The following is a 15978-nucleotide window of genomic DNA, read 5'->3' on the forward strand; positions in this document are numbered from 1 at the left end:
GGCTGAGTGGGGATTCCAACTGTCCCATCCCTAGTTCCCATGCCTTCATTTCTGTGGTTACTATGAATCGGAACCAGACAGAAGTGAGAAGATGGTGTAGGAAGAGGCCAGCGGGGTCCAGCCTGGTGGACCTGCCCTCTCTGAACCTGTCTGTTAGGGACAGGTTCCCCTGGCCCCTCCTGTCCCTAATAATGGCCCCATCTGCCATTATTTTAACACTGAACCACTGTGAATTTCCCAAATCAGGTGAGAGCACAGTGGGAAAAAGAGGCCTGTGAGGCCCAGAGCATGAGGAGCTCCTCCAGCATGAGAAGGGGCAGCTGGCCAAGGCTGACAGGAGGATAGGTAAAGACTGGACAGGCAACTGATGTTCTAGGTGACCTTGGCCCAAACTGAATGCTCTAACTCCATGCAACCAGCAAGACAAATCTAAGGAAAGGAGCACTCTTGGCAAAGAACTGCCTGCTGGTCTCGACGGACACACGTCTGCTTCCCTGCCTCTTCTGGAGCCCACTGAGTGCTTTCATCCCATCCCACCCCACAGCACCCGTGGCCCACTCTCCCCAAGCCTGGATCTGGGGGGTGAGGGCCGGGCCAGGAGGAAGAGCTGGAGAGTCTGTTGGCAGGTTTGGCCAGGCAGACATCCCCTGTGTGCATGTTGTTGATGAATCCAACCACTGCTTCCCTCACCTGGGAGGACCCCTGCCTCTGTCAGGGTATCACATGATAGTCCCCAGACACGAGGAAGTCTGTTTAGACACTGAGCACACCAGCCATGGCTGCTCGCATTGCTGGTTCTATAGTACAGTGTGGAGGGAATGGGAAAGCCAATGTTTGATTTAAACCTTTGCAGAGAGGAGGAGGTGGCGGCCAATGGCATTATTTCGTTCTCATGGCTTTTCTCCCTTGTCACTTTGAGACAAAAAGAGAGAGAGAGAGAGAGAGAGAGAGAGAGAAATAAAAAGAAAGAAAAGAAAAAAAGAAAGAAAGAAAGAAAAAAGAAAGAAAGAAAGAAAGAAAGAAAGAAAGAAAGAAAGAAAGAAAGGAAGGAAGGAAGAAAGGAAGAAAGAAAGAAAGAAAGAAATCCAGATATTTTAGCTACCTGGAATAAATAAATGGGGAGGAGAGACTGCTGTGTGGATGGCATGGTGGGGTAGAACGGAATATCTGGTGTCCTCCTTATCAGCACAGAACAGCTGGGAGCATAGACTCTTTCTGAAACACAGAAACTCTCAATGTGCATAATGTCTTCAAGAAAATGCAATTGTCTGCTGTGGGCTCATGGCAGGAAGTCATTGCTGTTGCTACCACCACTTCCAAGACTTTACTCTGAAACAAAGTCTCCCTGCCAGGTGTGAGGGGGTGCGGAGTATCTGAAACCAGTGGACAATGACAGGGTGTTTAAATAGAGTCCTCCTGTGGTCATTACAGGGCACGGACCTTACAACCTGTTTGCTTCAGTTTCAGCGAGTGCTGTGGGACAAAGCACAGGGAAGGCTGCACGGCTCTGTTTGATATGTTCTCCTCTCCAGGGAGCAGGGCCCAGAGGGGTGGAGGAGGATGATCCCAAAGGCTGGAGCTTTCCCTTGCGGGAGGACCCCAAGGAGACTGTCCTGGAGCGAGAAGTTGTGGGGGAGCCCGGGGAGGAGGTGGGCTCCATGCTCCATACCTGAGGGCTGCTCCCAGCTCTACCACCTGCTAGATAGAGTTTCTGACAAGTGACTTCCTTTCCTTGGGCCACAGTTCACTAACATGTGGGATGGTGATAACAACGATGATGGTGATAGTGACAATGACAGTTGGGATGATGGTGATGATAACAATGATGATGGTGAACGTGGTGGTAATAGTGGTGAGGATGACAGTGATAGTGATGATGGTGAGGATGATGGTGACAGTGATGACAGTGCTGGTAGTAACAGTGGTGATGATAACGGTGAGGATGATGATGGTGATGACAGTGATAACGGCGACAGGATGATAGTGATAATGATGATGATAGTGGTAATGATGGTGATGACGATGATAATGGTGGCGATGAGAGGTAGTGATGGTGGTGGTGGGTAGAACAACATCAATGCCACCCTGAGGTCCACATCCCCATCCCCAGACCCCATGAACGTTTCCTTACATGACAAAGAGGGAATCAAGGCTGCCAAACAGCTGATCTTAAAATAAGAGGTGATCCTAGATACCTGGCAGGGGCAGGGGGGAAAGAGTCAGAGCGACCACTCGACTGGATGTTATCAGCCTAGATGATGGAGGGCGGGCTGTGGGTGCCTCTAGAAGGCGGGAAAGCCGGGGAAATAGACCCTCCCCTGGAGCCTCCAGGCGGAACCAGCCCTGGGATGCTGGGAGTCTAGTCCAGGACCGTGCTGGTCTTATGACCTCCATACTAGCAGATGAGGGTATTGTGTAAGCCACTGAGTGTGGCAGTCATTGCAGCAGCCACAGGGGAATGTTTCCCTCATGGTGGTGCTGTGAGGGCTGAGCCGACACCAGCGGAAACAGTGCTCTTTGGAGCGCATCAGAGGAGAGAAATCAGTTAAGAGCCAGTGAGAGGAGTGTTTGCAGACATCAGCCCTGACACCCACATTTATCAGGAATCTCAACTGAGATGCCCAGAGAGAGAAGACCCCACATGTGGGTTCTTAGCAGGAGGGACAGAGCAAGGGGCTCTGAGGTGCAGGAGAGGCTGGCCAGTGGAGACGGCAGCACATACAGCAGGTCCAGCCAGAGGGCCAGGCTGCCCAGCCCTGTGGCTTGCACCTGTGCACTGCAGGCGTGGTGGAAGCCACTCTGTCTGAGACTGTGCCTAGGGAACCAGCAGCCTGGGAGGTATATTCTGTGGTCAACTCTGTTTTTAGAAACCCAGTGCGCTCTGTGCCCTCCAGGTGTTCATGATACCCATCAGCACACTAAGACTCTGACAAGTCCTTCAGGGGCTTAACTTAGTTTATCTCAGGACTGCCACGTTCACTGACAAGGCAGCCCTGTCACCTGAGGGCAGCTGCTAACACTGTGCCTGACGTCCCCATGCCTGCCCCATCTGCCGTTTGCCAGCCATCTCCCGGTTTGGAGGAACTGGGAGCTTCATGTCAGGGGGTGGCCGATCTGACTCACCCGGCCTGCAGGGATTCGCCCGGGCCACCATGCAATCGCAGGCTCCCTCATCCCACCTTCAAACGTGGTCTGCTTCCCGCACAGAAAGGGGCCGTTGCTACCACCTAGGGAGACAGGGTTGTTGCCCATCAGATGTCTACCCCGAGTCCCCGGGGCGGTGCCCACACTGCTGGGCACTTGCTTTCAGGAGGTGTCCATCTGTCACAGCCTGGTCCCCCAGGGGTCATGTGGCTGGAAGGACCAGCCACAGATTTCAGACCTCAAGCTTAAGGCCAAAAGGCCTGGAGATGCTCTGGCAGTAACTGTGTCCCTAAGGCAGAGCGCCCACTCAGAAACGGAGAGCACAAGCACTGCCATAGGCCAAAGCCACAGTTGATCTCCGGGAACAGCCTGGCTTACACACTGGGGTCCTCAAGCACCCCTGTGCGTTTGTGGTTGGGAGTCCAATTGTGTCATCCCGTGGGTCCCCTGGTGGGGTGTTCCATTGGGGGTGGGGCACAGATTCTGAGAGGTCCCGCCCTGTGCCAGGACATGTCAGAAGGCAGACAGCCCTAGCCAGGCTGCCTCGCTCCCAGAGCCCAGAGGAAGATCCCTGTGGGACAAATGGTGACCTGTCGCTGCCAGCACCAGAGGCCTGAGGCTCCTTCAACGCCAGGCCCTCATGAAAAATTGGAGAAAATGGAACGGAGTAGCGTTTTTCTAGCAGTAACCCCTGTGGCTTGCTCCTACAAGGGACCTGAACCCTGCCACCACGTGTTAGTGTGGGCAGACCCTGAGGAAGAGCAGTGAAGGTCATGTAGGACCACACACCAGCACAGGCAGCTGAACACACATGCATGTGGATCACAGAGAATAGCGAGGACAGGATGCGGCTCCTTCTGGGGGGACTCAGAGATGCTGACGAGGGTCTACCCTCTCTACCTCTATTTCTCAAGCCATGTGGTGAGTACACAGATTCTTACACACACATATGAACCATTCCATACTCTAGGCATGAGGATGGGACACTGAAGCCTGGCCCCGGTCTAAGAGGCTGGTGGTCACAGTGAGGGCTGGGAGGCTCTCAGGGTACCAAGTTGGGGAGGGACAGCAGAGACAGTGGCATCCAGCATGCCACGGGCCTCTGCTGGGAGACAGACAGACAGTCCCACCCTCATTTCTGGGACCATCAGCTGCATGGGGAGAGTCTGTATGAGGACGAGCCCCCTCCATAGTCGTGGAGGGCACCACCTGGCTCCCTTGGGGCCCCCGACCAGCCAGGCCCAGACTCCGTCCGACCTGCTGTTCTGTATGTCACCAACATGATTCCTTCTCAGCTTGAGACCATCTGCCCCCCAGAGAACTGGCTGCAGGAGACCCTCCCATTCTGTGTAATGGCACAGAATGCACTGTCCCTGACAGTAGGGCCCCCAGAGCCTCCCTATCCAGGTCTGTCCCCCTGGGTTTCTTGCTCCCTGTGACTTTCCTTCCAGAGCCCTCAGAGTGACTCAGAGCTCTGCTGAGGCCCCAGTGTTTTCAAGAACAATGGGACAGAGACGTGCCACTGTAGGTGTGGAAGGGGCAGGGACTCCTATAGGACGGCAGGGTGCAGCCTCTGCGCTCAACAAGATGGAACAGCCTGAGAGTTGGCTAAGTAGCCTGAGCAGTCACAGCCCCAAGGAGGCCCCCTTGCTGAGCTGAGCTGGCACTCTGGGGTGGGGGGCTTTTGGAGATGGCTCCAGCCGTCCAGGGGCAGATGGTGCTCCAGGAAACATGGGTGTTGGCAGGTGGCCCCTGCCAGTCTCCTGTGTAACTAGGTCAGGGCCACTCCCAAGTCTGTTCCCACTGGACAAGGGCCCCCGAGAAGGGAGCGGGCATCTCCCCCACTGGACAGGGTCCTACATCAGCCCCTTCACCCTCTACCTAGGGTGGCTGAGCAGCCCTGATGGAGTATTAGAGACTCAGGGCCCCGAGGGCAGCCTTATTGGTGGAGGCAAGGGTGTCTGCAACACTGGCCTTGGTTAGGAGCAGAAATGAGGGCCGCGCCATTGTCCGATGTGAAGAAAACAAATGTGTTCTCAGAGATCCTCAGGTCCTGGAGGAGGCTCAGGATTTTCCCAACGCTGTTGTCAATCTCCCGGACGGCATCCCCATACCTACAGGAGAAAGGACATTAGTGAGCTTTATGGCTAGATGACACAGCGGGCCAGCTGAATTCAGAGGGGAGGGAAAGACCAGTTCCTCAGGTTAATCCAGGACACAGTCAACTGCACCACCACCACCCTCCTCCCGTGAACTTCGGGCTGGTGGGCAGCTTCGGAGAAGCATGGACCATCTGCCTTCTTCCGTGATGGATAATTAGAGATGTAATGACACAGAATGCACTGTCCCTGACATAGTCAAGTGGAGCTGAACCGTCTGGGTGGGGGTCTATGTCTCCATGACCAAGGACTCACCGCCCTCGTTGGCTGGTGCCCAAGAAGGGTCTGGAAGCGTAAACAGGTGCATGAGTGGCATCGATGGCCCAGTAGAGAAAGAAGGGGCGCTGAGCTGCTTGTTGCCTCTTAATGAAGTCCAGGGCTTCCTGCAGAGAAGACCCACCTACAACTGCCCTGGAGGCCAGCCTTCCCCGGCCAGGGCCTGCCCAGCCCAGACTCCCATTACCTGCAAGTACACCTGGGTGAGGTTGGCCTCCCCAGTCTTCAGGTTAATTGGAAATTCCTCATAATATCTGAAAATAACATAGGCCCAGACAAGAATCAGAATTCTGGAGACCAAGAAAGCCTCCTTTTCCATGATTTCATAGAGCTACGGACCTTGCTCAGAAGAGGGAAATGTTGAACATATGCATAAATGGAACTGGAAGCTGGCCTTGTTCCTGAGGTCATGGGGTTGTAGAGGACAAGGTGCCACAGGAGCCCCCCCATCTGGGAGGCAAACGGGAACAATGTGAGGACAGGGGAGGCTGGAGGCAGAGAGGATGGGAGGTGGGTCTGGGGTCACCAGGGCTGGTGGCAGCTCACAGGGCACAGACGCTCTAAGCTGGCCGTGTCTGTGTGGTGGGATGATTGTGCTAGAACCCCTTGAGCCGCAATTCCGAGGAGCAAAGTCTCTCCCAGTGAGACTATTACTAAAATGCAAGGGCCTGACCCAGATTTCTGGCCAAAACCCACAACGAGAATTTCCACCAAAGATGTCAAACAGTAAAAAAGGAAGGAGAAAAGGAGAATTGAGCCAATCGAAATTCCAGACAGGCCAGGGCCCAACCTTGCAGGGCCACACTGCAGGCCCCCGAAGGCAGGTGCTCACAGAGCCACTTCCCTCCCACAGCAGAGCGCTCTTGGTAGCGCCATCGCCCCAAGCATGTGGCCCACAGAGCGCGTGGCCTGGGGCAGGCCAACGGCCGGGGAGCTGGAGCAGCTTCAGGCTGAACAGTGTTGTGTGGACACCTTGTTCAGGGGAGGATCTTTGGTTCTTATCGTGGTCCTAACCTTTCCAAGGTTAAAAACCCCTGCAGGTGCGGCTCAAGCAGCAATCCTGAGCCGTGAGTCCTACGAGCCCCGGGAAGAAGAGCCAGCCTACGAAGCAGAGTGCTGGTGTGCTGGGACCTGGCACATGCAAGCAGGGGATCCAGAACCTCCTAGGCCAGCGACTCTGCTTAGGGCAGGGCCAGGGGGCGGGGCCAGGGCTCCTAAGGCAACTCTAGGGAGTGGGGCCAGGCTCTGCTGTTTTCAGGGAGGGCAGGGAAGGGACCCGTTACCTGCCGACCATCTCCCAGTCCCTGTACACAGGGATGTTGGGCCTGGCCCTGTTGTCATAAGGTCCAAAGTGACAGTTGGGGGATCCAAACCATTCATCGAATCCATGCTTCAGGGGGTGGAACTGAGGCCTGTGGCCCAGATGCCTAGAAACAGGAACCCAGAACCCTTTAGGGACCCCTGCTTGGGAGAACCCCAAAGTGCTGAGCACGAACAACTCATCACCTTCACAGAACATTTCAGGAAGCAAGTGTCTCCTGTAACCAATATGTGCTGAGCCCCAGGCCACCAGGACCTTTTCCTCCAGGAGAGAGCTGGGAGCCTGGCCACCCCAGCCCACAGCTGAGGGCACCAGGCACAGAGGAGCATTCAGGAATCCCTCCAGAATGCTGGGAGGGGCTCTGGGTGGACACGTGGTGAGATACCTCACACCCATCAGAAACCACCGGAACTCCAACCGCAGCTCCATCTTCATGCTCTGGTTGCTTCCTTGTTTCATTTGTCAGGACAGTTCTGCAGGCTCAGCCTTCTCTGGGCTTGTGAGAAAGGCAATGTGCGAGAGAGGTAATGACCACCCTCTCAGGATGAGCTCTTTAAAACCCCCTTCTCCCAGTTATAATCATGCCCCAAAAGAGGGCTTGGGAAGCCCTGGGAGAGCTGACTGCCTGGGCCCAGCTTCATCACAGACTGGGACAGTGCCAGGACTTGCCAGGGCTGCTCGATGACCCAGTGTGCTGGCCCTGCCTGAAGGGTGACAAATGGCTGAAAAGCTCCCCAGACCAGTACTGTGGGCATCAGGAGCCAAGCAGAGCCTCTGCTGGACCCTGCCCCGCATTCCTACTTCTCAGGACCCTCCCTCTGGGGGCACCGAAGGTCAGTTCTGCAAACAGGAGGTGCCCACCAGAGAGGCCAACAGTCCCTAAGCGTAGACCCATCTGCTGATGAGAATGCAGGGTAGGTAGACAGATGTTTTTCACTCTGGCCATGGGCTCTTGGGGAGCAAGGCCACCCCACCAGGGAAGTGGGTTCACACATGCCTCTTATAGCGATACAAGCTTGAAAGCAGTGTCCCCAGAGCAGAGATTCCATCCTCTGCTGCCCCTGGGGAGGCCCTGTTCAGAGGGGCTCCAGTGGTTCACACAGACCCCCAGGAACTGTAAGGCAATACACTGCTTGGCCACTAGATCAAGGAAGGTATGACTTGGTGTGGCAGGGGAGAGCTAGGCTGCATGGGGCAGAACCGGGACGAGAGGCCAGAAGGTGTGTCTCTTGTGGCCTCAGCTCCCATGGCTGGTTCTGAAACACTCTGCATCCTGACTGCCATGCTGCTGGCGCCAACCTCAGACCTCTCTGCCAGCTGCAGGATGTCAGCTCTGCGGTGACCTCTCTCTTTGCAGAAACCTAACTGCCAACTCTGCGCTGTGTGCTTCCTCTTTGTGTCTGATGTCCTTCTGGGCCTGCTGCTACCATGCCCTGTCATTTCTCTACACCCCACTCCAGCACTGACTGGGAGGAGGTTGCCCTGGCTGTGTGCAACATTCCCACACACCCACATCCACCAGCTCAAATGGGCCTGCTTAACAGAAATAGCCGACCCAAGTTCTGCTTATGTTAAGCTGTCAATTCAAAATGTTTACCCTAAAACCACAGCAAGGCCAGCAGTATGCGCAGGTCAGCTGGAGCAGGCTGCAGGCTGCAGTCCCGTGGGCCTGGGGCAGCCAGAGCAGCCTCTCACTCGGATCCAGCCTCCACCCACCCCAAAACTTGCTCAACCAAGGCGGTCTGGACCTGCAGTGCTGGGCTGGGAGGAAGAAGGTCAGGCAAGTCCACATCCCTGTGATGGGACCCCCACCCAGAAAGCCTTCGGATACAGGGCAGAGCTGACATGCCAGGCATCACAGGACCCTTCCCTTCTGTGGGCTGCAGCCAGACATGCCCTGGCAGGCCTTGTGCCGGGCCTCAGCATCTCCCCAGGCTGTGCAGGCAGCAAGCATCTCATCAGCTTTGCTCTGCGGCCACCTCCTCTCCTCCAAGCACTGCTCAGCAGGACAGCTCCTGAGGAGACTCAGGAGTGAGAAAGCATTCATTAGGCAGCTCCTGGATCATGAAAATCTTCTGACGATTAGTCTTCTGGTTTCTGTGGTTCTCCCATTGTGGTGATGAGTGTGTCATGCAAGCGGCACAACCAAAGCCCTCAACCTTGAGAAAGTGGTGCCAGCAAGGTGTAGAGGGCCCACGGTGCAGTGAAGGACAGGCAAGGAGTGTGGGACATCAGGAAAGGCTCCCTGTTGAGGGCGGGCATGCGCTCTTCCAAGAGCCCCAACACTTGGAAAAGGGAGGGGAGAATGTGTGTCCTTCACATCTGTCCTCTGGGGATGCACCCCTGGAGATCCCTTGGGCAGTAAGAGAGACACTGCTGGACCTCTCATGACGGCATTCACAGCATACACACACTGTGAGCTTCTGTGGTCACGACAGACCACAGGGTCCTGGTGATCCTGCACCGAGGGCCTGTCCCTCACCTCCTGGCTGCTTCTTCACTTCCCCACCCAAGCACTGTGTGTGCTGACAAGCTGTGCCCTCCTCCATGACGGATGTGCAATCACGGAGACTGGTGACACCATGGCAGCAGGCAGCACAGGGCGGGCGCAGAGCAGGGCTAGGTGCTGGGTGAACAGGACAGCGGGTTTGCCACAGATGTCCCAGGCCGGCAACAGGCAGTTCCAACAGCACGGCCATGGCAGCTCTTAAAGGAGCGCTTGAGACCTCTCCACGGGCCTGGAATGCAGACTCGTGTTCCCAGCACATAGCCCCGTCTGCAAGTGTGGAGCCACTATCCCCGTGGGGCACATTGGGACTCACCATTTGCCCACAATCTTGCTGACATAGCCGGCCTCCTTCAGCAGCTCAGGCAGCACGTGCTCCTGGTCTGGGATGCCACCCACGATCTCCTGCGGTGTGTAGGCTGCAAGAGCAATGTGGCACATGTGCCACACGCACACACGGACTGGGGCCCTCTGCTCCCTACTCTTCTCTTCAAGGGCTACCTGAAATTCCTGGAGCAGAACCGTCCTGGGGACAGGATGGCAGCAGGGAAGGAGCAGCGAGTGCTGCTCGTCCAGGCTGTCCTTGTCACAGCAGCATCCAGGGAGGACATTGGGTTCTGTACTGAGTCCAGCACTAACCCTGCCATCCTCTCTATTCACTTACAATTCACTGTTTTTGATGGAAGTCCTATGATCTGTTCTAAATGACAAGCTACAACCCAAACAGAGCCTTTGACCCCAGGTAATGACTTGGCCCTCACTGAGTTGGCCTGCAGAAGCAAGGTCACATGTGAGAATGGTGACAGACACCCCTCCCTCCCTGGCCTCCCGTGCCACAGGCACTGCCTGTGTGGACTGTGTACCATTTCTGGCGTGCCTGTTGGTGGTGTAGAAGCCATTGCGGATGGGTAGGCGTCCAGTGAGCAGAGCTGCCCGTGCTGCATGGAGGAAACAGAAACATCCCACGCTAGACTCTTGGCCAGCTCTGCAACGCTCCTACTCCTGCTGGCTTCTCCAGAGTGAGAGCCTGGCAGGCAGAGCATCTGGCACAGCAGCTCCCATGCGCAGCCCCCGCCCCAGCCTTCCTTCTCTTTGGGGTGGGGTGCACAGAAGTCGTCTCCCCAGCAGAAGTGTTTGTCCTAGAGGAGGGGGCGTTTGCCCTGAACCACCCACAGCCATTCCTCTCTAGGAAAGGAGGCACCACAGACATGACTTCTACCTCCAAGCCCTTTATGGGCTCCATGCCCCTGGCAGCTTGTGACACACGGAGCCCAGGTGCTCCCAAGCGCTGGGGCCCCAGTGGGAAAGGGTTAGGGCCCCCCATTCCTGCCCGGCAGCCTTTCTGGGTGCTCTGCTTAGAAGAAAGACAGGTGGAGGCCGAGTCCTGGTTCCCACTCCTTATGCTCACGGGCCAGCCCCAACTTACATGGCGAGCACAGGGGGTTGGCTGAGTAGAAGCTTGGAAAAAGCATCCCTTCTGCAGCCATCCGGTCCAAATTCGGGGTCTCTCTAGAAGGTTCTCCATATATCCCCAGATCGCCCCACCCCATCTGCAGAAGAGAGCACGGAGAGGTGGAACTAATGTCCTTCCATCTTGGGGGAGATGTGAGAGAAAAGCCCCATGAGTGCAGAGGTCCCAGAATACCCCAGGACTTGGCATGGGCACGTGGAGCACTGTTAGCCAGCTTGGCCTCAGCCCTGGATGCCACTGCCTCAGGCTCCCGGAGAATTGGCAACTCAGAATACGAACCCACAGACCATATACAGAAGCAAGACCTCTTATGTCTATTGGTAAACTGAGATTTGAAAACACGCGGTAACACTCCCCACCGAGCTACACATAGCGTTATTCCACAACTGGGCCGTTCCACTCCCTGTTCTACCCATGAGAAAAGGAAACGAGCACCATGAGCAACGCACGAACTCCATGAGCGTCCATGGTGGCATGACTGACGGCCCAGAGGAAATGCACCGAGTGTCCGTCAACTGCTCGGCTGACGCAGGTTGTGATCTACCCACGCAGTATGGCAGAGCATCCACTCAGAACCCGTGCAGGGCCTTGTATTTGGAAACACAGGTGCAGGGGCATCTGGCTGGCTCAGTCAGTTACACGTCTGACTGTTAATCTCAGTTCAGGTCTCGATCTCAGGGTTGTGGGTTCAAGTCCTCTGTTGGGCTCCACGCTGGTGGAGCCTACTTTAAAAAAAGAAAACAAAAGGAGGGATGCCTGGGTGTCTCAGCAGTTGGGCACCTGCCTTTGGCTCAGGGCTTGATCCTGCGGTCCTGGGGTTGGGTCCACACTGGGCTCCCTGCATGGAGCCTGTTTCTCCCTCTGCCTCTGTTTCTCATGAATAAATAAATAAAATCTTTTAAAAAAATAAACATAAAGAAAAAACAAAAGGAACTGCCGTGCCATCAGCTAAACGAAGACTCGCTGGATAAAGACAAGCCCCAAAGCCAACAACTGCTGTGCGCTGATAACACGGAGAGGCCAGGACGCAGATGCAGGGTAGCCGTGGGAGGGCAGAGTGGTCGGGAGCACCCAGAGCACACTAGGAGCCAGCGGGGCTGGAGGTGGCAGGCAGTACCCACCTCCTGAGCCTCCGGGGGAACCAGCTCTGCTGTCACCCTGACTTCAGACATAGCTCCAGAGCTGGGGAGGAAAGACTCCTATGGATGGTGAGTGGTGATGCCTCAGGACCCACACACACATGGGAGTGCACTGGAGCACACGGGAATGCGGCTCCACTGGGGAAGCAGTGAAGCACCTACACACCAGGAAGCCCAGGAAGCCGGCGCTGTGGGGTTCCGTTTGCACAAAGGGCCACAGCAGGCAGGTCCAGAGGGTCAGGAGGTACATCGTGGGAAGCAGCTTCTTCTGGGGCTGCTGGATACAACCTGCAAGGGACTGTGTGTGGTGGCTGCACAGTGTGCAGGGCCCACAGGACACCAGGACCTGCTCATCTGAGCCAGCGAACCACCTACATAGTGGCCATGTCCCCACACTGCTGTCAGAGAAGTACCAGCCCCTGCAGGCCCCCGCCGGCTCTTCTGACCCACTGAGTCCTGGTAAATTAGCCAGCAAGAGGTCCCTTTGGCCTTTCAGTTCTGGATTCCTTTCTTTTTTTTTTTTTTTTTTTTTTCTGGATTCCTTTCAACATGGTTTATTCTGAAGTCACTGAAATGGTTTTTCTGTTTGGCAGCCACAGGAGCTAGAATGGAATAAGCCCCCGGGAGAGATGTGGCCACAGGAGAACAGCGGCTGAGCCCAGGGGCAGAACAGGGACATCAGGAGTGTGTTGAGGCCTCACACAAAGTTGCATATTCTGGGACAGGGCTCACAGGGTGCACCCATGGACCCAGCAGCCCCCAGTGCAGGCAGTGGGCACAGGGGACTCACTTCCCTTCCTGGGCTCTGCCTTTCTTCCCTAGAACTTTGAGGCTTATTGAGCACTGCAGGGGCCACTGGCTGTGAGGGGTGATCACAGGCCTCAGGCTCAGTGCTGATCCACAACACCATCTACAACACCATCCACAACACCAAGGACAGGCACTGGCTCTGGCAGCTTAGGCTGGGGTCCCCGCGGAGCCGCTTCTGTGCAGCCCAAATTCCCACTCCTCCCACCCCAACATTGTGAGGGTGCTATTCCCCACTTGTGCTGTACTGCTAAGGGCCCCGGCGCCTAGGCTCTGGGAAGTGGGCTTCTATCCTCTGCTCAGCCCCGTTGGCTGTGGAGAAAGGCAGTCTCCACCAAGGAGACTGTTCTGAGTATCTGCGAACCTTATTCAGCACACATGTGTGGGGTCCTGTGTGGTCCTGAGCACACACCCAGGAACGGTGGGATAGTGGGTGCCAGCTGGGAAAGCCCTGTCATGCAGGCCCCTGACTTGCCCCCATGAGCCCGGCTCAGGGGGGCAACCACGCCATCAAGGGAGTCACCCTGTGTCTGAGCCTGGAGGGTGTTGGTGGGTGCGGGAGCCTCTGCTGGGCCCTGGCCTGTTTACTCAGGAGAGCCAGGGCTTCTATTTTTGCCCGAGTGTGTTTTGAGTGTGTTTTCATCGTCTGTCTCCCTAAAGTCCTAACTGACCTGTGTCTGCGGACCAGGACAGAGGTCCTGTGGACTGGTTTGCATTTCAGCTGTCATCAACCCCATAACCACAAGGGGGAACTTCCCCGTTGGCTGTTCCGGTTTCTTGCTGCCTCACGTGGGGCGCCCGGGAGGGGGTGGGGGCCCCCCACAAAACTTCCCTTGAGAAAGACACTCCCCATGCTGGTCATGCACCACTCCTCAGGATCCCGTGGCCTGAACCAACACCTTCAACAGAAGTACTGTCACCTGTATACACCTGCATCTTCCAGGGGCCCCAACCAAAAGGCAGAAAGAAATAGTAGGAAAGTTCATGTACTCTAACCCAGTCTACCCAAAATATGATCATCTCAACACAACTTCCACGGGAAACACTCTCGACACTGGGAAGGAAGCTGGGAGCTAGCTGGTTGTGCTCACTGCTGTCATGGGGGGGGGGGGAGTGTTGTGGGGGGAGAGCAGGGATCTGAAAGGCTTTGAGAAGCCCACATAGTGACATAGGCACATGCGTCCAGGACGTGATGCAAAGCTTCCCTGGCAGCTGTGGGGACGGGATCTCCTAAGGAGGCACACCTGCTTCACAAGCAGTCCCTCTATGAGCAAGCATGTAAGATGAAAGAGAAGTATGGTCAGTGTCATCCCCACCCAGTGGAACCACGGTAGATTTCTGGATCTTTCAGGATCACCCGAGAACCCCATACATAACAAGAAATTGTTATTTTACTGATGAAGTTACAAAGTGAGAAATCTTACATTTTCTTGAACTAAGTCTTTGAAACCTGAGTGTCTCACATGCAGCACTCCTCTGTGCTGACCAGCCAAGACTGGCTAGCAACCATGTGAGGCTTGTGGTCTGGGTGCAAGGGCTCCCATGAGGCTCTTCACTGGCCTTTTTGGGGAAACACCTCTGACACTGTGGGGGTGTCCACACCAACTGCTTCTTCATCTTCTCACAATCCAGTCCACCACCACCCCATCCACCAGGAGCTGGCATGAGAACGCAGAGGTCAGGTTTCGGTGCCAAACACTGGCTCTCTGCAGACGCCAGCCCCAAGTCCTGTGACTCTATAATTCTTCCAATGGAACCCAGTGCAGAGTTTGAATTCATGACCCTGTGATGAAGACCTGAACTGAGATCAAGAGTCAGACGCTCAACTGACTGAGTTCCCCAGGCACCCCATCCCACCTCTGTACTTCTTCCTTTTATTTTTAAAAAAGATTTTATTTATTTATTCATGAGAGATACAGACAGAAAAGAAGAGACACAGGCAGAGGGAGAAGCAGGCTCCCTACAGAGAACCCAATGCAGGACTCGATCCCAGGACCGCAGGATCACGCCCTGAGCCAAAGGCAGATGCCCAACTGCTGACCCACCCAGGCATACCCGGCCTCTGTACTTCTGATGGAGCTCCACAATTTACTGTGACGGCTCCCAGAACCCAGGAATGTGCCGTATTTCCTATTACCAACTTGTCAGAAAGGACGTGACTCAGGAACAGCAGACTGAATAGATGCCCAGGGTGATGTGTGGCTGGGGGAAGTATCCCCAGCACCTCTGTGAGTTGACCAATCTGGGTTTCGTGGAGGTTTCAAGACAGATACAGGACTGATTAAATCACTGGCCATTGGTGATGGACTCAAATTCCAGTCCCTTGGCCTTCCCTGGAGGGCAGGGCCATGCTGGAAACTCTCTAACCATGCCCCAGCCTCTCTACTGACCTGTCCTGAAATACCCAAGGGGCTCAGCTACCAGCCGAGTCACACCCAAGCACTGTCATCGCCATGGGTCCTTCCGTGGGTTTGAGGAGCATGTACCCAGACAGGTGAGAGGACCTGAGAGGTGTCCAGGCCTGCCCTCTGTGCTCTGCTTTACCCTGACACCTTATACTAACTTCACTCCCAGCTTCTGTGTGATAGAAGTTCTGGAATCTAGGTGAGGTTTGGTGGGGTGAGGTCTGGAGCCGACGACCAAGAAAGAATTCTTGAGATGTCCTTGGTGTAAAATGGTGGTTTTATTAAAGCATGGGGGGATCCCGGGGTGGCGCAGCGGTTTGGCGCATGCCTTTGGCCCAGGGCGCGATCCTGGAGACCTGGGATCGAATCCCACATCGGGCTCCCGGTGCATGGAGCCTGCTTCTCCCTCTGCCTGTGTCTCTGCCTCTCTCTCTCTCTCTCTGTGTAACTATCATAAATAAATAAAAAAAATTTATTAAAGCATGGGGACAGGACCCGTGGGCAGGAAGAGCTGCTGCCCTGGGCCTGTGAGGGGAGGCTGATTATATACCTGGGAGTTGGGAGGAGTTTGAGGATAGTGTACTGTCTAAGGAATTTTGGAAGCAAGGTTTCCAGGACCTCGAGGGAGATAGCTATTGTTGGGAAAAGGTCACTTATTACTGTCTAATAAAACCTTAGTCATAAGACCCTTCAGATGTATATCAGTGGGCTATGTCCTCGGAGGATGATTGCCAACACATATGTTGGGGG

At 55.3% G+C, this 15978-nt stretch overlaps 1 protein-coding gene across 2 annotated transcripts in view; it reads right to left on the reverse strand.

The window, feature by feature from the left end:
• Nucleotides 1-15978, reverse strand: part of GALNS (galactosamine (N-acetyl)-6-sulfatase) — a 28421-nt gene that overhangs the window by 11347 nt on the left and 1096 nt on the right. For both annotated transcript variants that reach the window (XR_013376057.1, XM_077891141.1), the window contains exons 2-9: nucleotides 10833-10956; nucleotides 10270-10344; nucleotides 9723-9825; nucleotides 6863-7006; nucleotides 5767-5833; nucleotides 5559-5686; nucleotides 5119-5258; nucleotides 3124-3227 (exon numbers count right to left, since the gene is read on the reverse strand). Coding sequence is in view for 1 of the 2 variants with exons in the window: in XM_077891141.1 (XP_077747267.1) it covers nucleotides 3124-3227; nucleotides 5119-5258; nucleotides 5559-5686; nucleotides 5767-5833; nucleotides 6863-7006; nucleotides 9723-9825; nucleotides 10270-10344; nucleotides 10833-10956 (885 nt within the window). In the remaining variant the exon portion in view is untranslated. The remainder of the gene's footprint in view (nucleotides 1-3123; nucleotides 3228-5118; nucleotides 5259-5558; nucleotides 5687-5766; nucleotides 5834-6862; nucleotides 7007-9722; nucleotides 9826-10269; nucleotides 10345-10832; nucleotides 10957-15978) is intronic.

Source organism: Canis aureus, chromosome 3 (genome assembly GCF_053574225.1).
Source record: "Canis aureus isolate CA01 chromosome 3, VMU_Caureus_v.1.0, whole genome shotgun sequence".
Classification (NCBI taxonomy): Eukaryota; Metazoa; Chordata; class Mammalia; order Carnivora; family Canidae; genus Canis; species Canis aureus.